A 22,985-nucleotide genomic window follows, 5' to 3' on the forward strand; every position below is an offset into this window, starting at 1 on the left:
CCCACATTTATAGTGAACTAAATTTCGCAACATCACAGCGTGATATAGAACTGTGATTAAGTGGGTCAGTGACTCTTACTGTCAGCATTACAGCCATTAGCTTTTATGGAAGAATACATCAAGTGCAATAGTTCTGTATTTGAGGTAACATGCGGAGAAGTCTGCTTTATCCATTTTTGAAATGTCTTTTGACATAAAACTGAGGTCAACCCTTAAACTTTTCTCAATGCAGTGAGCATTTGAAGTGAATATATAACACTTGAGCAACACTGTGTGGGTGTCTAAGCTATAGTACATGCTGGAGAGGAAGATGTGGCTGTAGCAAAGTGCTGTAGTTACACAAGCAACTGTGCTTTGTGGATTTGGCAGTACTTGAGGGTGATCTAGTTTATTATTCCTTGTTTAGTCAGCCTCTCTGGACTTTTTCCTTGAAGTGCTTTATATGAAGTATAAAGTAAAGCACTATGACACTATTTAAAATGAGGTTTGCTTTAGTACATACCATCACACACTTTCCCTCCCTCGTGTTACAGAGAAATATTAAAGCTGTGCCCCAAGGTCAACAGCAATAGCCCTCATTCTACCCATCACTGTGCCCTTGTGTTATTCATGGCCAGCACTATGAGAGGCAATGATTCTTTTTTTTTTTTTTTTTTTGGGCCACTCCAATATCATTAAGTTATTAGTTGATTTCAGTGGATTTAATCAGCATAGTAATTCCTCTCCATGGGAAGATAAGTCCCTCTCAAGAGCAGTTACGCCGTCCACTATGCCCGCTGATTAGACACAAGCCCCCAAAATAATTCATCAGAAAACTGCAAAAAATAATTTATCAAAAGTGCTTCTCGCAAAGCCCGCTCAGGACCTTTGCTTCTTAATAATTAAACTCTGCAATTAGGCGTCTTACCATGCACCCAGTGTGAGGCTCCATGTAATATTCATAACCATACATAATTATGCAATATATTCACTGGAATAAGAGGCCATATATTCACGCCGGGGCTGTCAGGAGAAAAGACATTTTTATTTGGTTTATAACACTGTTTCATCTTATACATGAGCAGCTGGCTTCTTGAGACAGAAGAGAATGAGGACGTCTGGTCCTTAGCAGTGTGACACTGTATTCTATGATTCTGAGAAACAGAGAGAGGGTTGCAAAGAGAGGACAAGAGAGAGAGAGAGAGAAAAGGAACTGAGTTTTTCTTCTTTTTTTTGTGCGCATGCTCCAATGCCACAAATATCAAAGTCTGTTAACTGGACACAACAAAGACATACCTGAGTGGTATCATACACTGACCACAGTCAATGCAAGATACGGAAAGAGAGAAGAGGCTTTAAATTAAAATGGAGTGGAGACAGGGTGCTGTCTCAGGATCCACTGTATGATAAATTATACATAATGCAGTATGGTAAAAAACTGTAAAAAAAGAATAGTCCCAAAGCTCTTGATCATGCCTGAAGCAAATAAGCAACAGCAGCGGTCTGCAGTAGACATACTGTGGACAAGGTTGGCTTTCATCTTGAGACACAGTTCAAAGCTATGGGGCTACGCACAGAACAAACTAGCAATCAAAGCTCATGTGTAACTGGGCAGTGGTGCACTTCACAGAGCCTGTCGTCTCAAGTGTTGCGAAGATCACACACAGATGCCTCTTTCACATCACAATGGCTGATTTCTAACACACAGCCTTTGGTCCTTCTTATTCTTCACCATGGTAAATTATAGAGAAAAAAAACATACTGCTATTGAGACGCGCAGCTTCTTGAAGGCCACTCACGACATGTATATGCTGAATAAGAAGAAAAGCATATGTTTTCTTCCAACTTTGAAGAAAGGCTGCTTTTTGTCATTGGAAGTGGAGACAGTCTGATATTTGATTTAATAAAAACTGAAAGATAATAAAAAGCAAATGAAGAATATGCTATATATTCTGTAGTAAACGGGATTAACAGCCATTGAACATGAGATTATTTACTGCCAAAGCTATAATCAGACTCTTCGTACGGAGATTTCATAATCATTTCCCACCAGGTAATCGTAACGTGCACAAATTGTTATAATTTGTACATGCTGTATGATTAATGAACACTGCTGTGCTTTATATGCAGCTCGACTACACAACAATATGTTTTGTGCATTTGAGCTAAAAGTTCAATCGATGAAATCATTTATAGTGTTTTTATAGAGCATACCTCTGGAGTGAATCTCATGCAGATCTAAACAACTAATGTTGAAGTTTCAATTTTCTTCCTGTAAAAAGAGTTTGAAAAAGAAAAACACAAAAACTGGTAACCATGCAAAATTTTGAAGTCTTACTTCACGTGCTAATAAACAAAGCTTGTGTGTGTGTGTGTGTGTGTGTGTGTGTGTGTGTGTGTGTGTGTCACAGTTCTATTCTTTTCCAGAAAACAATGACCTTTTCAAATATGACACAGTTTTACTGTGGGCATAATACAGATGTGATTAACATAAATAAGAGTTAAAGTCAAATAGGCGTAAAGGTCGTCACTCAGGACTAGTCTCGGGTCCACGAGGTGATTTACAACAACTTAATTTGACTGTGTGGAGTAATTTATCTGTGACAGAGCAAGCCGTGGAACTGTGCATGCCGCACGCACATGCAGGCAACAATATGCCATGACTGCACACATCCTATATCTACCCAATCAGTCAAGATGCTTTACAACTTCTGTCAGAGGGCCTAACAGTTCTCATAAATTATAAAGCCATTGTACATGGTGCCAATAACTTTTGAAGGAGAATCTCCACCAAACTGAAGCCAGTTTCTCTTCCTATTATATGTGGACATCAAGACGCAATTCTCCTGAGTTAAAAAAAAAAATGTGGAAAAAAGCAGGCCAAATGCTTTGATGGTTGATTTGCTCTTAGAAAACTGTGCCAAAAAAACCTTCTAGAATAAAAACTCGTTCACATATTGACATTTTGATGCAAAGCAGGTGGCAGGCAGGTATGATTCTGTTAGAGATAACTTGCATTTCCTATCACATCCCTTTTCCCTCCGCTGACTCTCCAGTTATGCTGTGCATCTGTGTCATCTGCAGATCCACTGTGACAGCTGGAGAATATGAGGTATGAATGATGCAGAACAATTCATAAACAGCAACAACAACGCAATGTGATAGGGACAGAAAAATGTGGATGTGGGTCTCAAGTCGGCAAGCAATAACGTGCTGTGATTTATTTCGAATGCCCCCTGTAGTGCCCACTGATATTCTGCAGGGAAATCACTCACTGGAGTGTACGGGGCTGCCTTGCATCCTCTGCTACTATCAATATGAAGATAATTGAAAGAGAATGCATGTATGTACACAAAAATCATGTGCAGCTGTATAAGAGAAACATTTAATCTAACCTCCTGTCTGTTAGATAACTCTGTGCATATGTGAGTGTATATGGATGGCAGATGAGGGAGGTAGGAGGCCCGCTGTTAGCGCTGGATGCAGTGATTTCCTGGACACCGACAGAGCGAACCTCAAACTGAAGGGCAGACAGAGATAACCACCTGCAGGGATTCGCATCCTGCTTTATTTAGTCACCTTCGGAATTTCCTCCAGGGACAGAAGACGATATTGTGAAACCAGTGAATGGTCCTAAAAATCAAAGCCAATGTTCTGTAGGCAATTATAACGAAATTGCTTGAACCAACTGCAAGGCACATTCCCCAAGAAAGGAGAATGTCATTGTTTTGGTTGAGGTTCAGCTAGGTTACTCTCACCTCCATAAAAAGGGGAAAAAAGTTCATGGTACATTTTTTTCATAATTCATTCAGATATGTTCTTTTTTAAATAATTATATAAAGGCCAGCTCATGTAAAGCCAATTAAAAAAAAAATTTTCCTAATGGTAACATAAGTATGTATAATTCTTATTCTGTCTGAATGGTTCAAGATTGCAAACAACATGGGAAATATAAAGAGTGGTGAACAATGCCAGCCCTGAGCATGGCACACCTTGATGTGCAGGTGCCTTTAATACTAGAATAAGTCATCTTAGATTAGGGAGTCAAAAAGAAAAAAAACTCAACCACATGCTCTCCATAAAGCACGCTATAAAGCTCTCCCAGATGTTGAGAGGTGGTTGCGGTTCCAGCGACATGCAATGTCAGGGAGGAACTGGTAATGCCGAGTGTATTAGCGGTCTCTTTATGGGTGCATTAGGTGCTGTGGAGAGGAACATGGGGGCTGCCACTGATCTCCTACCAGGCTTTATGCTTTGATGAACATACCCTTGAAAAACAGGGACATCTGCGACCGTGTTCTGCCGAGCTTGGAAGACGCCTCCCTCTCTTTAGCCTCCTGGAAAACATAAATCCACTTTTCATATCATCATCTAGTCATATTCAATGCATATGAAGCGCTAATCAGTTAATCTGTCAGCTTTCTCCCCTTTCGGTGATATATCAGATTTGTAATACTCTCCCACATATGCAGTAAATCTCTGACAAAGCCCGTGTTTTTGAAATTCAGCGACGGGGCTGCGTGAAGTGAAGAAGTTCACTTGAAAACAGATACCAGGGAGAGTGGAGCACTGAAAGCTTCAGCGCGCTCCCATGTGTCATCTCTTTCCCTACCACTAAACAGTGGCCTAGACAGGAAGCCAGAATAAATTTCCCCAGTTCATTGTCCCCGCTGAGGACTAGCAGAACATCTCAGTCTGATTAATGGCTGTACACTGTCTAATGAACAGTAATTGAATGGTATAATACTGCAGGTCCTTAAAAGCCCAGAGGAGTCGTCTTCCTCCGCTTAGCTCTCTGGAAAAGCAAGGCGGTGACATTGTCTAGAGTTGATTATAGTTGACCTTGCATGTGGAGACTAAGGTCTATGAAATGGCTAACCTAAGCTTCATGGAAGAGCAGCAGGAAAACAGATGAAAGACAAATGCAACGGAGAAAGAAGAGGAATGGATCAATGGTGTGGTCAATATTGATTTGATTTTTTTTATCACAAAATTCTTAAGGAGAGGAAGGCAATTGATCAAGCATACCTAGTTTCATTGGCATTTCCAACAATATTAATTAAGAAAAAATGCTTAGCCGACTGGCTGATAAATCAGCCGATACTGTTAAATCAAAACAAATGATAATTGTGAACACAATATTACACTGGTGAGTACAAATCTACCCTTGTCCACATTTCCTCAAAGTGTATGACATCTACAATACAGACAGAGTAGGCCGTCATGAAATCAATCAGATCCTTAACAGAGTGCACTCTAAAGGAAAAGCCAACCTGCAGAGAGCCCAACAAAAGTCAGTGGAGTGAGTGTAAGAGCAGCTTTGATAAATGTGCATCAAGCTCCAGCCCGCCATCCTTTGCTTCCTAACACCAAGATAGCCTGTGTTCACTCTCAGCGGACATCTCCACTTGGCAGAGACGCTGAATCTCGTTATTCTTTCCTTGGCCTGGACCACACAGGTCAATACCACATGCACAGCACCGCCTCACCGCTGTACTGTCTGCAAATGTATTCACTATTTAAATGCACTGCAATAAATCATTTAAAGCTTCAACTGAAAATGTAATCATGTAATTGAATTTGGTCATCAATATCTACCATATACATGCACGTATACAGAGTACACGGGGCATTTCACGAGCACCGGAGTGGGAGGAAATCTGTCTGGACTCAGCTGAAAGTATGAGTCATAGCAGTGCAGTTATCCCTCATTATTATTCACAGCCCTCTAAATGATGAGGTTGCTGACAACGAGACAGCGACAGCTTGTTTGGCCTCAGTGGGAAAAAACAAGTATGAGTATGCATGAAGGATGATTAGACGTTAGGTAAGGTAAGTCTTACCTGCAGAGCTATTATTTCTGGCTTGACAAAGGCATTTAACTATAATGTAAGTACAGTGCTGATAAAACATTAATGAACATAAACAAATCAAAGTTTGGTAAGGCAGCCGGTCTGATTAAAAGTGCTGACACACTTTTACTGCAAACTAGAGTTATTTTTGCTTAGGATTTGTTCTTTCAGCTAAAATTCCATCTTATGCCACTCTCCATTCGCTGACAGATCAAAAGCTACTTGGCAAGATGATTATTGCAAACATAGCTGAGTCCATACAGGGATTATCATTATTATTATTTCCCATTATCTAATGGTCACTCCACCCCAATCCATAGTAAATCTGAATCAGCAATATTCATGTATGACTAAAAGTGATAAGTAATGAATTAAGCTATTGATGAGGTCTTTAGCCAGGGTCATAACCGACCCCCAGAAGTAAATAATTATCCCACGAAGAATATCTTTATTGCAAAAGTGCATACGGCAGCAAAATCATCACCACACCAAAACATTCCCCTACGGTGTAATTGCCACTGCTTAAAATTATAGTTTTCATTAAAACGAAATGTTCTAGGTTATTGATTGCTTAAATAAGACTCAATATCTTCTCATTTCAAAGCCGAATGAAATTGCATGGAATAGTAATATCACCCAACTATTGTGTGCATTTATCACAGTTACACGGCTTCATATCGCTGTCCCTCGAGGATTATTAGAGCAAAATAAGTTTATTTAAATGAGCGTAATTTCGGGGGGACCACAGATCCGTGCAACAACATCTGTATACACAGCTCACTCGCCACTTCATCAATGTTAATGCGCACAATAAGCAGAGTAAAGGACAGACATCAAATACAACTGCATATTATTATTATGGGCCTCTTTTTCAACCATGAAAACTCCATGATTTGCAGTATCTGGGGCGACAGCTTGGCTCTAAACGCGTCCTACAAAAACGTAACTGAGACACAGGTAATTTAAATCCTTTGTAGTACTAGTAATGTGTTCCGTACCTTTTAATGTTCCCTTCTGCCCCTTAGAAAGTTAGTAAATAGCAAATACACCAAAATAACCATGGAGACAGAAAAAAATGTTACACGTGCATTAAGTGAAAGTATAGTTGCTGAAAGCAGGTCTATGTGACCCTATTACAATTATGGAAATGATCATTACCATAATTGCTGGTTAGACCATTTTTTATGTGACCTAATCCAAAAGGAAATGAGAAAATTGGACATAATAATAAAGTAAAAATGAACTGAATGTGAAATACTAACTGCATTAAACTAATAATAAGTGTACTTACATTTTTCCCGGAATCTGTGGTGGAAGACCTTTGCGTACTCGAGTCATCTGAATCACGGAGGGAGGCCTTGCAGGAACTCGCACAACGATTCCCATCTTCATACTCCTCTTCAACTATCTTGGCCTCAACCTGCAGGGAGGGGGAAAAACACACACAAGATCCCCTTTGGCTTACACTGTACTGTAGTGCTGTATTGATTTTACAATATTTATATATTTATGTAGCTTGTTCTGCTGAGCATTCATGAGCCCTTATTCTGAGCAGAAAATAGTATTATACTGTACTAGAAGTATATTCGCAATTCCGTTTGATGTTGGGAAACATACAGAAAGGTAAAGCTTAATAGGAAGAACACCGATGGGGGGGAGAGAGGTTACTAAAGCTGCAGGCACGTCTTTCATCTAACCCTTTCATTTTACATCAAATGCAAACAGCTTGTTGTGATGATCAACTTGTATACTTTAGTGTGTCTCCAATGACGAGCTGTAAAAATTATAATAACTGACATATAAAGCGTAATAAAATCCGCAAGGAGCCAAGGAGCTTTACATGTTTCTCCATGTTCACGTGGGTTATGTTTTTCTCTGGCAGTGCTGTGTTTTCACACTCAAATCACTTCTTATTTCCTGTCTGATATCAGGCCAAGCTGTTAAATAACTGCGAGCTTTAAGGACCTCATCAGACTGTAGCGCTACAGTATGGGATTATGTTTTACCTGATCAATTGGCAGATCCACCTTCAACTGGCGGTCTTCCTGCACCTCTGCTGCTCCTGCCATCTCACTCCTTTTGTTTTGTGCATTGAACACGCTGCCCTCTGAGAAAAGTGATTAATCACAATTACCTCATCTGCTGGCAGTCGCCGTCTCATTCTTCTACACACTCGCTTTCTCTCTCCTCTCTACTCCTGTTCAACTTCACAAGAGATCAATGTTGCTGTCAAGCCATTTATTTATTTATAGTGGTCCCCCAGACTTAAGGGCCACAGAAAGCCACAGCTGCCCTGCCACAAATATGGCCAGCCGGCGTGAACTTTTGGTCCAGGGTTACATCCTGACAGTGACAGGCTGCTCTTGATGCATGTGGGGACGTGCCTCATACAGCAACGTCACCCTTGTAAACAAATTCCTTTTCGTCTGCTAGATCTGATACGGCGTAGAATGTGAATAATGAAACATGCTCTTGAACTTAAATCTACTTCAATTGCCCTAAGTAATTTAATTTAAATAATAAATAACCACACATGCAAGATTTATCATCGAAAACACTAAAAGACAATGTAAACAAAAAATGCCTCTGCTTCATGTGTTAAGTGAAAAGAGACATTTACACAACCACAAAAAAGCTTAGAATTACTTTTTTGTCTAGAAATCTATAAAAAGTCTTAAATCTCTGACCTCATTCCAGATTAATCTTGTGAACACTGCACAGAGCTATTGTCTGTATGAAGGGTTTTAAGAGCTGATATAATTATAAAGAAGACATAAAACTTTGCTTTTTAACTTTAGGGACTTTGCTAATGTGGTTACAGATACAGTAGTAAGCAGAAATGTGTCCTGAGAACTGAGTATCTCAGTCACAACATATGAAATCATGGCAGGATTCAAACAGTAGCAATTAGCCTGCGAATGCTACCATACCAGTATGTGTTTTTCAAGTGAAGCAATCGTACTACTGTGCACAGATGGCACAACAACAACTGCATGAGTAGATACAGACAGTGTTATTATTATTGATATACTGAGTATCACATTTAAAGCACACAAAGAATATTTGTCTTTACTTCTGTCAGTGTTGCTTAAGATTAATAACTCATTACCATCTTGATTCCTGCATCAAGAGAAAATAAGAGCATTTTTGTTTCCCCCTAGATAGTTAACCAGGCTTTCAGGATACGTATTCAACAAAATGGCCTGATTGAATTCATCTATGATTTAAGCCCCCTTGATAGTGTTTGAAGTCTTTTTCTTTATTAATATTCACAGAAAAGAGCAGTGTTCCTTTGAAACGGCGCACAGCTCTGTTCTGTTTGGACTTAAAAAGAACAGGCTGAGATTCCAAAGAAATCTCCTTCACCTGCCAAATGGCAGATTTTCTGCATTATCAGCACAGACTAGGAGTTACATCTCTTTACTTACACACACAGAAGACTTACAAATGTACAGTTGCAAACACAAACATGCTTTACACAAAGCGCATAGATGGTCTTCAAAATCCAATAGGTTTCTTTCTGTCATCATAGCGAAGAAGAAAGTGTTGAAGAACAACAACAACAACAAAAAAGAAAGAAAACAAAAACTCTGCGGACAGAGGGGCTAGAGAGCGAGGCAGTAAAGACAATATTTCTATAGTGCTCTGCTTACCCACTGGGGGGAAGAGAACTGGGTTCTTGGACACCTGCCCTTGTTGTTTGGTTCTCTCTGCCTTGGCTGTGAGTTTCTTTGTCTGGCCCCTGGCTGTGTGCTCAAGGTCTTCTCCAGAGCTTGTCTGAGCAAACCACATGGAGGTACAAAAGAGAGGAGAGCAGAGAGGCCCGGATTAAGGTATATGTCCTCACATTCGGTCTGTGATTCATCATTGACTTATCGCTCATTTTGTAAAGAGGAAGAAGTAAAACAAGAAAACAAGACAGGAAGGCTTGTTTCTCCTCTTTTTCAGCAGCTTTTTTACATTTTCCATTGACCTCAATTTTTCATGAGCTGATATGTTTTGTAACTCCCCGCTGACTCCTACTGTATTGAATTCATCTGGTTCCAATACATCCCGTGCACAACCTATCAATCACTAGGGAGCGTGGCAAACTAATCATTTATTGATGAAATAGGGCAGCCATGAATTTCTAACTGCATTTGTCTTATTTATCAACCCAGATCAAACAATGAAAATCCAAACAAGCTTAAAGGGAAAGGGAGGGAGTCGTAGGGAATAACTTATTCTTCAGCAGCAGACAGCAGAAGGTTATTGATGGGGAGGGGAGGAAAAAAAAGGTTTGGGACTCAGTTGCATGGTGGGAGAGCAAAGGAGTGAGAGAGGAAGAGAAGAGAGAGAGAGAGCAGTGGGGAGAGTTCAGTGATGTTCAGACAGCAGGGTACACATCTGAATTAATGCTTCCACAAAAGGCAATTTTCTCCTCGCAGGCTCCTCATCCCCTCCGCAGGTAGCAAGGTGAGGTATGTCTCCCTTACAGAGAATGAGAGACACAGACATAGAGATCGAGAGAGAGAGCTGACTTAATGTGACTTTTCAGCTACAGTGCTCTTTACTGCAGGATCCCTGGGCTGGCTCGGGGGATAGTGTAGTGATCTCGGGCTTCCACCAGAATACACTTCTGGCAGTGGTGTTTGCAAGCTCACTAACATGGAGTCCGGGGAATAGCGGCGTTGTTTCTGCACTTGTTTGCTTACTTTAATGCAGAGGCAAAGTCTGTTGATATTCTTTTGAATTTATACAGCCGTTAGTGGGCTGAGGGAGAAAAAAAAAAGTAAAAGAACAAAAGAAGTGTGAAGTTTGTCTGCTATATTCAGAGGAGGAGAGTTGAAAGAGAGTTCATGTTCTAGCGCGGCGGTGTCCGCGGACGCATGAGATCAAAGACAAAGGAGCAGTGGCACCGTTGCGGTGATAAGCTGCTAATTCAGCTCCTGTAACCTCGGTTCATCTGCGAGTGATGTGAAACAACTTTGCGATAAAGTTTTAAATCAAACTCTATCTGGCCCATCAAATATTGAGCAGCTTGTTTTCTTGCTTGCGGTGAGATGTAAATAGATGGTATTTAAATAAACCGAGCTCAATCCAAAGCTGTCTCGCTCAGGGAGAGTGGCAAGCAGGGCACAGGGGAGGAGAAAGCAGAGGACGAGGGGTGCTGAAGGAGCCGAAAGATTGCAAAAACAAGCAGCAGCAGAAGTAGAGACATGGCAGTGGAAAAGCTGAGGTCATACAGTATAGCCTCTCGGTCTGCATTACATATCTACAGTACCAGGTCCTGCGGGAGCAGACAACTGTGTGTGTCATCAGGCTCCAGAGACAGAGAGAGAGAAAGACAAAGAGAGTGCTAGAGTTAGTGTGAAGGGGGCTCAGGAGGGCTGGACAGCAAGTAATCTGTGGCTCTCTCGTGTGGCCAAAAACTGGAGTCAACAAGAGGACACGGTGATATGATAGCCAGGGGAAAAAAGGGGGTCCTAAACAATTGGACTGACCAGCCTCCAGCCATACTGACTGTGATATCAGTCTGAGCCACTCCCAGGGCCGAGTCCTCAGTGAGTAGACACACTGGCAGCAGCGAGGGGGTAAAGTCTTCCTCGGGGCATTGCTATTTCCCCTAACCAATGAGCTCATACATGGGAAACAGGGGAAACGAGGAGAAGCAGCAAATCATCAATGATGTCAGAAAGCACAGATATTAAAGGTTTAGTCAGCCTTTCTGGGCTTTTTTTTTTTTTTTTTTACACAGGGCTCTTTATGTGGAGCACATATAAAGCACTGCTTAACTGCCATAATAACGATTGCCATAATAACTAAGTGTACTGCACGATGCACGCCGTTGTTCTCTTTTTCGCTTTGTCTCTTTGTATTCCTCTCTCCCCTATTAATCTTCTCTTTATGCTATGTCTACCTCAAAAGTTTCTACCTCATCATGTCTGTAAAACACTTAACTCAGCATATACAGCATGCTTGCTTCCAATGGGAACACGATGTGCTGGAGAGTTTCATTATTACACTCTGCAGAGCTGTCAGTTTAGTCGGTGGTTGCTCCACACCAGATGTCCCGTCCAGCAGTGCAGAAACGGGTCCGCCGCCGATGCGGACAGGACAGACACGGCTCCCGTGCAGAGCAAGGTTACATTTTACACAACCTCAGTGGGCATGTTTAAAGGGTCTTTTTTTACGGGCGTTTCAAATCAGACTGCTGTTGTTTTGTGAGGTCAAACTGAAATTAATGATGGACACGACCCTATAAATGTATGTGTAATCAGTAAGCTAAACAGCTGACAGATCAAGACAGATTGGGTAATTTTTTGTCACTTGCATATCTCCCCCTCTGAAAGGCCCTTATTAACTGGTCAGATCATGTTTACAAATTCATGAGGGATCAGACACAGAGGCGAGGAAAGTAAAATGTGGCAGCCTCATGTCTAGTGAATGACTAACGCTACACTGAAACGAAGGATGCAAAACACAGGCATAGCTCTGTCTCTGTCTCCACCTCATGGTACTAAGTGAAATGGCAAAAGTTGTGGTTGTTGTGTCTTATTAGCTAATGTATCAGATAAGCAAAGTTGCGTAACAATGTAATTTTCATCTACTGCTTTATGGCTGCATAGCTGTTAATATAATGAAGAGATCTTTTATATATAACTAATAAATATTCAAATTATTTCTAAATTCAAAGGCAATCCAATGCAGATAAAGCTGGAGATAAAGCAAGGGACATTTTTCTATATCTAACAAAAATTGACATCTGCCAGAGCACTGTCATCTTTCATGGTTATAAAAATCACATGTCAGGCACATTTGTCACAGTGGGGCCCATCTCTACCTAGACCTGCTGAGTGGGCATGTTCTCATCTTCATCACGTGATTTGGTGTTCATCTCGGGCCCACAGCAGCGCAATCCCCGTATGGGTTCGCAGCATTTCACTGTCAACTTAATCACAATACAAATAGTCCCAGCTCTTGTTTGAATAAGAGATTTCTTTTTCTTTTAGTTTGCTGTAAACGAAGTCCCCCTTGTGCATATGATCTGTCTATGAGGCTCACTGCACTTGATCAAGTGGGCCAGCCTGTCTCTGTGGGAATTACCCATCAAACTGGAAAGCAACGGTAACTCAATGCCTCCTGCAGACAGTGATTGATGATAGTGGTGTTTCATAACGAATTGCGCCCCCACAACAAGTCTCACACGTGGGAAATGTTAATTGAAATGCTGTGTGTGCAAAGATACGCTTTTCAACTGTGAGTCTAACAAAGTGTTACAACAATGACCCGGAGGGAGTTCAGGGGGAAAAGGGTACCAATTTAGCACGTTAGGAGAACGTGAAGGACCAGATGGCAAAGTGCATCAACACTCACCACATTCTTTGCACATCTTTTGATTTTGGTACTGGGCAGGATGCCTTGGCTGCAGGGAAGAAAAGGAAAAACAATACTGACAAACACATTTTTGCTTTCTTTATCGAAATAAAATCAAATCCAGTGTTTATTCTGGACATATAGAAAAAGCCATGAAAGATCACATCTCGTACCCTTCAGTCATGTTATTTTCCCTAAGCAAATCCCTCCTGGGGACACACTGGTAATATGGGAGAGCCTTAAACTTTTCTGAACCGACTGCAACATAGTAGTGGTTGTTCTCCAGTTCAGTGGGACCGGAGACAGGGTGTCCATTTAATGTGCAAAGCCTGAAAGCTCAAATAAAGAAAAACAACTCACTGCAGTAATGTTTAGTGATAGTTTCAGCTACGTCTTTGCCTGAATGAAATCTATTGAATACATCACAACCACACATGGTCTCGATCTCTAATTAATTGCAAAAGTCCCTCTACTCTCCTTCCCAAGTATCATTTTTCTGCATTTAAATTGACTGTAAAGTGTCCACTAATCACATTACGTTCTAAATTAGAAGGCAAGAGGAAAACAACCTTCACTGATACTCCAGTTAACTAGTTTAAAAATGATGTATGACTAAATGTCCTGACATTACCTGAAAACAGCACCCGTGCGAAGACGCACTTTCTCTGTCACCATAGCTAAAACGTTTTCCCAGCTTCTAAGGGTATACTTTGGGATCCGTATTTGAGCCGGAGGAACCAGCACTTCTCTGTTGGTGAAGACACTATGAAACAAAACACGACACACAAAGATCCATGAATAAATAAATGGAATTGTTTCTTGCATTGCACAGCACGGCAGAGAACATTATTCTTTTAACACCGTGGAAAAATATGTATGCAGTTTAAAATCAATACTCACTTTATTGTGCAAGACTCATCAGCAGTTCTCTTCCAGCGGGCAGAAACTACTATCCTGCTGTGAACAACAGGTTGGATCTGAAAATTTCATAAAGGAGGAACTGAGTGGGGGTTTTTTTTTCAGCACGTCACTCAAAATCTAATCTTATGTGTCTCGACAGGACCTTCATGAGCAACTTAGATTTTAAGGATGGCATCAGCATTCAGGCAGAATGGTTAAACTTAAAACAAGGACACATGAAAAAAGTTTCACTATAACTGACCACACACACAAAACATTGCTCCTACCTGTTCTTTTTTCTTATTCTGTGGCTTCTTGGCTGCTATTTCACAATAACTTGAAGGCAATAAAAAAATCAAATTACCTTTAGGTACAAGGAAACTTATGCAAGGATGTGGGAGTAAGGCATCTTTAGATCTGATAAAACTAATTGAAATCAAATAGTTATATATGTAAAAGTATGCTCAAGATCAGTGCTCTGCTGACTAGACTAAAATACTGGGTCCAAAAGATCACATTTAAAGACAGATTAGACTTTATTTAAGATAAGCTGACATATTCAGAGCGTTTTAATGAATATTAAGTACCAGCCTAGTCAAATCCCCTTGCCAACAAATGAAGCTAAAGAAAAAACCTGTAGATTCCAGTATATACAAGTAAACTCAGACAGGACACCCCTAAAACATGACACTTACTTCAGTTTCTTGAACGCCTCATTTCCAGCCGCGACATACTCACTCCCGTGCTGAAGGTCATCCAGATGGTGAACTTGGTGGCCTTGTGTGGCGGTGTAGAGCCTCCTCACAGCGCCAAAAGGTGCTTCAATCCCTTTGGTCAGAGATGTCAAAAAGTTGTCAAAGTATGGCACGTACCGCGGATTCACAACTACTTTCCTGCCGGGAAAATAGGCATCTCCGTTCCTGTAGACGACGATTATTTTTGTGGGTGGCAAGTCACTTCTCCCTGTTGTGCTGGGCATACTTGTGTTAGCTAATGGGAACGATTTCAAACAACAAACAGCGGTGGCCCTTGGTGTCAGAAGTTAATGTGTCAGCTCTGTTGGCCTCCGGAGACGTAACTGGAGACAGCTTCTCAGTTCTTCCACATGAGAGGTGTAGTATTAAGATACGTATCCACGTCTTCGTCGTGTCTTCTATTGTGTAGCTAAGGTTAATTTAGTGTTCGATACCAAACCTCTGGTGCTACCAAGGCAACCAGTGGGGTGACCCCAGTGGGTTTTACATATTTAGCTAAACCGCTCATAGGTCTGTATTAAAAAACAAACAAACTCATTTTTAATTTTCATTACCAGCTGGCTGATTCAATCTCATGGTATTTAACGAGAAACTAATTGACAGAACACAGCGGTGAATTTCATTGCTTAATAAATTTATTAGGCCACTACCCAATGTAAAGTACGCTGTAACAAAGCATATGTCGTTTATTTTTTATTATTGTTATTATCTTCATTTTTTAGATCCCAAATTGCTGTTATTTACTTTCATTCCTGAACAGACAGAAATGTTATGGTGAATTCAATTCAGTACTTTTTAGCTTTAAACGTGTTTTCAACACATTTCTATTTTCCCCCTTTTTTTCTTACGTTTATGGCATATTATAAATGGGAGTAACTGCGGGTTCGGAATCTTGCCCAAGGATACTTTCGCATGCATAATAACTTTTTTAAGCACTGTACATCCTTTTGGGATGCAGTTTTTTCCCAGGTTTAATCCGCTAATATAAAACACATTTACTGTTTGACTCCAATCTTCTCTCAGTGTTTATTTATATACACTCATAACATATGTAAATGTTGAAAATAATGAAATCTACACATATTCTGTCTGACAAAGCCAACTTAAGTTTAACACAAGGCTACTATAGATCTTTCCTCATGATCCATGCCATATGGTTTACCATTTATGCCCTCCTCCGAAATCTATTGTAAGTGTATAACGGTGATAATAAATATAATAGAAAGCCAAAGAAGTGTATTCTTTTTTGAAGAAAACATGTATCCCATTCAAATTTTTGACAGACTCCTATTGTATATTACAACTGTAGCAGAGTGACTGCAGCCCCTTCACTTTTAGACAGAGCTGTCCAAACTGTTTACTACAAAGGTAACCAGAGATTGCTGCAACAATGGCACTTAATTGGTTTATGGCGGACAACTCCTGGTCAATTAAATACATAATTCATCTCAGCATTAATTATTCATTTCTTAAGGGACTGGTGTTCTGCTTTATTAGGAGAAATGCATCATGCATATTCAAATTCCTCTTCTTAGAGGGATGCAATAGGATATCATCTCAGCTGGGACACCCATCCTAAAACAATAGCTGCCAGGGCCGCAAGACATCTCCTATTAGTCACACAACCAAACCGTTGGAGGATTTTCAAAGATGAAAATGTCAAACTAATCTAAGGTATGTTATATCTTGTTTCTGTCATTCAGCAAACAATAGGCTGTCATATTATTGTCATGTGTAATCTGTTATTTTTATTTTAAACTTTAGGTGGCAAATTATTTTTATATAAAAAAAAACTGACAGCATTAATTTAACACTACAAATCGAGAATATGTCAATGTGCTTAGTATGTGATCAGGTTTTAGACACTGCATCAAATGGTTTTCAGAATTTTATGCAAAGTCATAAAAGTCTCCAGCAATTAGTTCTTATCAGTTCTTAGCCAGGATACATGTCGTAGGGTAACTGTGATTCAAATTGTGCTTAGCCAAAGTGTGATATGTCATGTCAGGAATCAAGGGGAAGCAGTGGGTGAGTTTCCTTTGGCGCTCTTAAAGGTCAGTGCCATCCATTTTAAAACTCCCATTTATTACAGCACACTAAGGTGCAGAGTGAATGTTATAAAGATGTAAGGTGACTCCGGTGTAATTGCATTGCTCGCTGGATAATACATGAGAACCTTACCGTGTTCACTCGTTAGGATGTTTGCATACTTCAGAAGGACATTGTCGCAATGATTTGACTTTGATATGATTCATGTTTAACATATTTAGCACATATACCAATTACTGCTTGGTATTTATGCAGTGCTACAGAACAGCCTAAAATCAACCTAATAGAAGAACAACTGTAAACATTAAAATTAATGAATTTCCTGGCTTCTGCACTTTTAGCATGACAGTTATTGTTTTTTTGTAACACCTGTGCTTTCCTTAACATAACAGATAAAATGTGGAGCAGCCACTGACTTCAGTCCCCTGTAAGGGATTTTTGCTGTAAGATGAGCTTTCGCCCACTGGGTGGCGATGGTCCATGTGGAAATTACAACAGAAAAGTAATTATTTTGTTATTTTACAATAATATTAAATGGGTCACTTTAATGATTAAAACATAATGTAAGCCATATAAGTATTTTGCGACATGCATGTATACATGTTCATGGTCGCCAGTCTATTGACGGGCTAACTCACAGAGACAAATAGCTGTTCACACTCACATCTGACCAATTCAGAACCAGCAGTTAAACTAGCATGCACGTCGTTGGACTGTGGGAGGAAGCCTGGACACCAAGAGCCCAACTTCTGCACACAGAAGCCAGCCAGTGGATTCAAACCGAGAACCTTGTTTCTGTGAGGTAGTAGTGTTAACTCCTGCAGCTTTGTGTTGCATCATTTATCGTATATTTCTTCCATAAGTTTGCTTTAACTGCTGCAGTAAATAAGCGCAACTAGTTCAAGAGCAAAAACTAATGTGCAAAAAAATTATTTTTAAACTATGTATAAATGTTTATTGCACAGCACATGAATGTGGAATGCATGCTGTATTCTGTTCATCTGATTAAATTCACTCAACTGGAATGTCTTTTAATTGTATTTTTTTTTTCTACACAATCCACAGCTCTCTATATTTGCTTATTTACACTGTTTGTCTATCGTACTGCTACAAATATTGCTCAGTGGATTTTCTGAATTAAATAAAAACTCAGTTCCTGGCATGCTTTTGGAAACACTAATTTATTTCAGTATGTATCAAGGACGTAAAAAAAAAATTTACAAACATTTGGATATTTTGTATGTTCAGAAAATAAATAGCTTATTAGCTCATAAGCAAAAAGGAAGTTGAAAGTATACTACTTTGCACAACTTGCGTATCATTTCGTATTCATATTTACAGATAGAGGATACAGCAAAATAATAAGATTACAGTTTTTGCTCCATTACATTTGTCCAGTCTGCAGTCTGTTTAACATATACTGGCCTCAGATGTTGTCCTTGTCAAATTCACAAACAAAATACATTGTCGGGTGGCACGCCACATCAGTCCACTCCCCAGAGGTCACCATCTCAGCACAGTCCTCATCATCATAGGCATTGTTGGGTTCTCCTTTTCTCCATTTGCTGAAAGTGGTCATGGGAGAGTGATCTACGTAGGTGAAAACACCTTCGCGCTCGAGGTCATGAATGCCAATGTAAACTCTGCTCAGGCCAGCGTCGGTTATATACCCTGCGATGGCTGCGTTTGCTCCCTCATCCTTCGGCATGACCAGGTGCCCTCCCCTCGTCTGGCAGTAGCCCTCAGCCTCGGTGTAGCGCTTCGCTTCCTTCACCAACAGATAGACTTTACTGTCTGTTTCCTTAATGCCAGCAACAGCTGCAGGGGAGGGCAGTGCTGAAAAATGAGCACTTGTATTTCTATAAATTTCACATTGACATGCCCGCATTTTCAATTCTATAGGACAGGAAATCAGCAAAATACCAAAACTGATAAATATTTTTTTTAAAATACAAAAGCATTTTTAAAGACTGCAAATCTTTTACCATTTTTAATGAATTTTAGTTCTGAGGAAAGCTGAGCCACAAGAATGTCCATTTCTCCAATCATCCTTCTAATTGGCGCACACTCACAGGGAACCCCTGATAAGACAAAAATGTGTGGGACTATCACAAAGTTGACTTTATTCATTTACAGATGTGTCTGTCTAATCCTGCTGCCATCTGTTTGACAAACAAAATAAGATGGTTTTAGAACCCACCTGGCTCTCCGTCTGGGCCCCTTGTACCAGGGTCTCCTGGATCTCCCTTGGATCCTGCGTCAGAGATGTAAATATTTATCAATCATAAAAACACACTAAACAAATAATTGATGCATTCCTGAAAAAGTGTGCAGACAGTACATCTCTGCTTCTTATAGCACCTTTCATTCCACTTGGGCCAACTTTTCCATAACGTCCCATAATGCCTTTGTGTCCTTTGACCCCAGGTGGACCTAAAAAGAATGCAACATGAGTAAATTGTTCATATGAAGATAGAGACATACTGTATATCTTATAGTCAAGACAAACTTAAAACAGCACAAATGAAAGCAAAATTATATATATTAAACAATAAATCTTTACTTTCACTAAAGGTTAATTAATTAAAATGATGAATATGCTTCAGAGAACACCCTTCACTCCTCATTAAGGTCTTCCATAAACACTTGTCCACAGCTCTGGATTCCACAAACCATTTCTCATTTGACCTCTTACCCTAATATAAACACTTGACCATTTCTGGATGGCCTGGTAGTGATGTAACGGCACATTATCAGCCCGAGAAATGTGATCTTTACCCCAGTTTTTCTTGTATTAGTGGTAGTAATGAGAAAATGAGGAGATCTATAAATGTGGGCATGTGGAAAATATTCTCTCTTTAAAGATTTGCATTTTAGGGGAATGCACTTTTACTCACAAAACAAACAAACACATTCTATAATATATTTTTTTGGTGCAACTGCATAAAATATACCAGTCTCCCCTGGCGGACCAACTCTTCCTGGTCTCCCAGGTGCTCCCTTTTGTCCTTTTTCTCCGGGTTCTCCTTTTAGAGCAGAAGAAAAACAATTATTATATCAAATAGAGTCTATTCTTGGTTTTTAAGGTGTCTGGTATGCATTTTGTAAGAAAGAACAAAGAGCTACATGCCTTTGAGTCCAGGGACAAGGATCTGAACAGTGCAAGACTCCTCTGGCAAGTGTTGTCCATATGATGTCTGCATTGGTAATAAACTCATCACTACAGACATTAGTATCATTGGCAGTAACAGTTTCTCACCGGTCATTCTTCTACATGGGATGATTAGGGGGCTATGCTGGAGAAACAAAACAATTTAAGGAAATGCTAATATAAAAAAATCATTCATAAAAAGCAAGGCTTGGTTTATATGTATCTGTATATTTCAGAATTAAAATAGTGGAATTAGAAGTGAGAATTTCCTTCCACTGAAAATAAATAAAAAAGAGACTGCAAAGCTGCATTTAGAACTACATTTGCATAAACCAAGTACACACACACAGCTTTTTAGTAACTCTAAGAAAGCGTTTTTACTTGAAAACTATACAGTATTTCAAAATCGGAAACGCCTACCTTTAGAAGTATTTTCCAGACAGAAGTAAAAAAGTAATGCCGATGTCCAAAGATTTGCAGGAGCTTTGAGTGCTGGTGGTCCTACAAGAGCATTTCATGTTCCTCTACACAGGCACCACAGAATGTGTGTGATAGGACTTTTGTAAACAGTTCACAGATAAACTCCAAAGCATTTGGGCTCCCCACAGATAATTAGCTGGGAAAGCGATCAAGAGATTGACAGCAAAGAGGCCTGATAAATATACTGACTCAACTTTTTAATGCTATCAGATAATTGGGAGAGTTAAATATATAATGCATTTTACAGAGCTAGCATGCACATTGATTTAGTAACAAGGTAGCATCTATTATTTTAGCAAGTCGCTGTAGTATTTTGGTTTGTATACAAACCAGTAGTGGTGATTATCATTACATATGCTGTGGTCCATATGAAATGGTTACAAGGAGAGTTGTTTTTTTATGTTATGTCTATCATATGATGTTATTTATTTAACATTAAGGATTTAAATCAAAGGTGTAAAACATAAGGCTTGGGGGGCACATTTGGCCCAGGAAAGACTCCAATCTGGCCTGCTAGAGAGCTTTGGAAAATGTGAGAGAGGGCATCGATTTCTACGTTTTTACTGTTTTGTCATTGCTTTTACAGTTTTTCCTACTGATAAAGAGCTCTCCCATCGCTAACCATACTATACCAGAGTAATTAAATAATTGATTAAAAAAAATAACAGTTAAAACACAGAAGAGTGCCTGATTTTTCACTAGCTGCTGTAAATTTCTATGTTTTGCAGTGAGTCCACAGAGGAAAAACTATTTTGTGAATTTCTGTGAATTACTCTTCTATTATTGTAATTACTACCATAATTTTTTCTGTAACATTACACATGTCTTTATTTGTGTGGACAGCTTTCTTTCATTTACTACAGCAATATCTCTTTATCCTGTAGCAAAATTGAGACAGCCGTTAACTGTTTAATGTATGTGGCCCATGATGCAAAATGAGTTTGACCTCCCTAAATTAAATTGTTTAAATAACTTAACAAATAATTTCATAAAATAACAACGAGAAAGTATCAAAATAAAAACACTATTTTTTTAACACAGAAAACGTTGAGTCCTCACCTTCTACAAAAAACCTTCCTTTAGCTTCAGTGGAGGATTTCACTTTATGCCATGCATTCTTTCTATAAGTATACCAAGTTCCATTCACTACACATTTCCTACAAGCATGTGGGTTTGAAATTATTGTTTATTTGTGTTTTGCTTAACTCTGTGCTCCTTGGTGTCTCTATTGCTCTCATTTCCTCCAGTGTGCACTGGGATTCTCGCCATCATGAACCTTCTAGTGCATCCCTTCCATGTGAACTGTAATTACATGGGATATGGTTGCTTATATGCCATATGAGCACATGGGGGAGACATTGTCCATCAGGCAAAGCAGTAAAGCTTTGATCTTTAATATAAAAGCTAACCAGACCATTTACTTTTTTAGTCTGCTATTCATCAGTCAATATAACATTGCGTTAAATCACACAAGATCAAATTCATTAACTGTCTTAACTCCAAAGTGGTTGGATACAAAAAAAAGGTAAGAGTTTTGTAGATTGGTGTTGATCTGGGGGCTTTAAAAATAAAAGCTACATTTTAGTGCTTGCTGTCAACTACTGTCCGTAATCAGATATGATCCAGTACTGGCGTATCAGGTGTCCTAATTAGATTTACAAACCGAGTGGCAGCCTGTGTTTCAGTTGTGGATTGGATGTCTCCTTCAAAAATCCCCCCAAAAGTTTCAGATTACCTGCCACTCAAATATTCATGAAGCTCGAGGCAACATTTGCAGTCTTTTCTTCGCAGCCACGTGCTCTCTGCTAATCCTCTGTTATTTTTATAAGGATGACAGACCAAACAAATAGCCCATCAATTAGTGAAATAAAATACCTACATTCAGACACTCAAACATTGCATATTTAAAATTCTTGTGATTCTTGTGATTGTTTATACGGAACAATTTTTTAATGAGATTCACATGCATTAATACATTGATGGAAAACAATTCGAATATAAAAAGTATTAAGTGATATAACTGAAATTATTCACACTCACGATCGCCGACCTGAGCTGTTTTTGTTTAGATTTTTACAATATGAGTGGCTTTTTAATGTTTAGTTATCAGTATAAACCATAAGCCAAAAATAAAAACGTCACAGGATCTTACGAGGGACACTTTAACGCACCTTTCGCGGTGAGGGTGACGTCACCGGTGTTCACCGGAGCTCGAGCGTAGCCTGTCACCCAGACAGCCCGCTGCTACCTCATCCGTCCTGCTGCAGGAAGAAACACCGACAAAGCTGGAAAGCTGGACCAGTGCTGCACACATACAACCGAATGAGGAGCATAAAACGTCTTACTGTCACCGTGAACGTAAATTCAACTGCTTGAAGGATTTCACTTGTAAGTGTGTGGTTGTTTTTTTGTCTACCTGTTAAGCTTTTTAAAATTTTATTCCAAATAGCTAACGTTACAAGT

General features: G+C 39.6%; 3 protein-coding genes and 1 long non-coding RNA gene across 15 annotated transcripts in view; 2 read left to right on the top strand and 2 right to left on the bottom strand.

Moving 5' to 3' along the window:
• dcdc2c (doublecortin domain containing 2C) overlaps positions 1-16,309 on the bottom strand; it is a 34,737-nt gene extending 18,428 nt beyond the window's left edge. For 2 of the 9 annotated variants that reach the window (XM_082517220.1, XM_082517217.1), the window contains exons 1-9: positions 14,783-16,309; positions 14,375-14,423; positions 14,088-14,164; positions 13,819-13,950; positions 13,361-13,516; positions 13,188-13,236; positions 9,485-9,608; positions 7,838-7,938; positions 7,123-7,251 (exon numbers count right to left, since the gene is read on the bottom strand). In XM_082517220.1, coding sequence (XP_082373346.1) covers positions 7,123-7,251; positions 7,838-7,938; positions 9,485-9,608; positions 13,188-13,236; positions 13,361-13,516; positions 13,819-13,950; positions 14,088-14,164; positions 14,375-14,423; positions 14,783-15,066 — 1,101 coding nt within the window. In that variant the 5' untranslated portion in view covers positions 15,067-16,309. Of the gene's footprint in view, positions 1-1,003; positions 1,134-1,741; positions 1,791-2,193; positions 2,252-4,246; positions 4,317-7,122; positions 7,252-7,837; positions 7,939-9,484; positions 9,609-13,187; positions 13,237-13,360; positions 13,517-13,818; positions 13,951-14,087; positions 14,165-14,374; positions 14,424-14,782 lie in introns of those variants that run through there. The other 7 variants (XR_014273326.1, XM_082517214.1, XM_082517215.1 and 4 more) reach the window with 7 other exon arrangements.
• LOC309696100 lies at positions 15,116-17,886 on the top strand. Of its 2 annotated transcripts, XR_014273328.1 has the most exons (4): positions 15,116-15,199; positions 16,378-16,516; positions 16,851-16,896; positions 17,284-17,886. It is a non-coding gene; the product is annotated as an uncharacterized lncRNA (long non-coding RNA). The 2 variants fall into 2 exon arrangements; XR_014273327.1 differs by having other exon boundaries at positions 16,851-17,886.
• A 397-nt stretch (positions 17,887-18,283) lies between these two features.
• Positions 18,284-22,768, bottom strand: colec11 (collectin sub-family member 11). Its single transcript, XM_082517045.1, has 7 exons — positions 22,694-22,768; positions 20,022-20,187; positions 19,846-19,917; positions 19,253-19,324; positions 19,092-19,145; positions 18,877-18,972; positions 18,284-18,709 (listed from the first exon to the last, which is right to left on the bottom strand). The coding sequence occupies exons 2-7, from the start codon at positions 20,155-20,157 to the stop codon at positions 18,318-18,320; spliced, it is 822 nt and encodes a 273-aa protein (XP_082373171.1). The 5' UTR covers positions 20,158-20,187; positions 22,694-22,768; the 3' UTR covers positions 18,284-18,317.
• The window catches only part of myo6b (myosin VIb), a 44,333-nt gene continuing 44,083 nt past the window's right edge, over positions 22,736-22,985 (top strand). For 2 of the 3 annotated variants that reach the window (XM_082517043.1, XM_082517044.1), the window contains exon 1: positions 22,741-22,910. The gene's annotated coding sequence lies outside the window, so the exon portion shown is untranslated. Of the gene's footprint in view, positions 22,911-22,985 lie in introns of all 3 variants that reach the window. The other variant, XR_014273301.1, reaches the window with a different exon arrangement.

Source organism: Aulonocara stuartgranti, assembly GCF_965226115.1.
Source record: "Aulonocara stuartgranti genome assembly, chromosome: 19".
NCBI classification, from domain to species: domain Eukaryota; kingdom Metazoa; phylum Chordata; class Actinopteri; order Cichliformes; family Cichlidae; genus Aulonocara; species Aulonocara stuartgranti.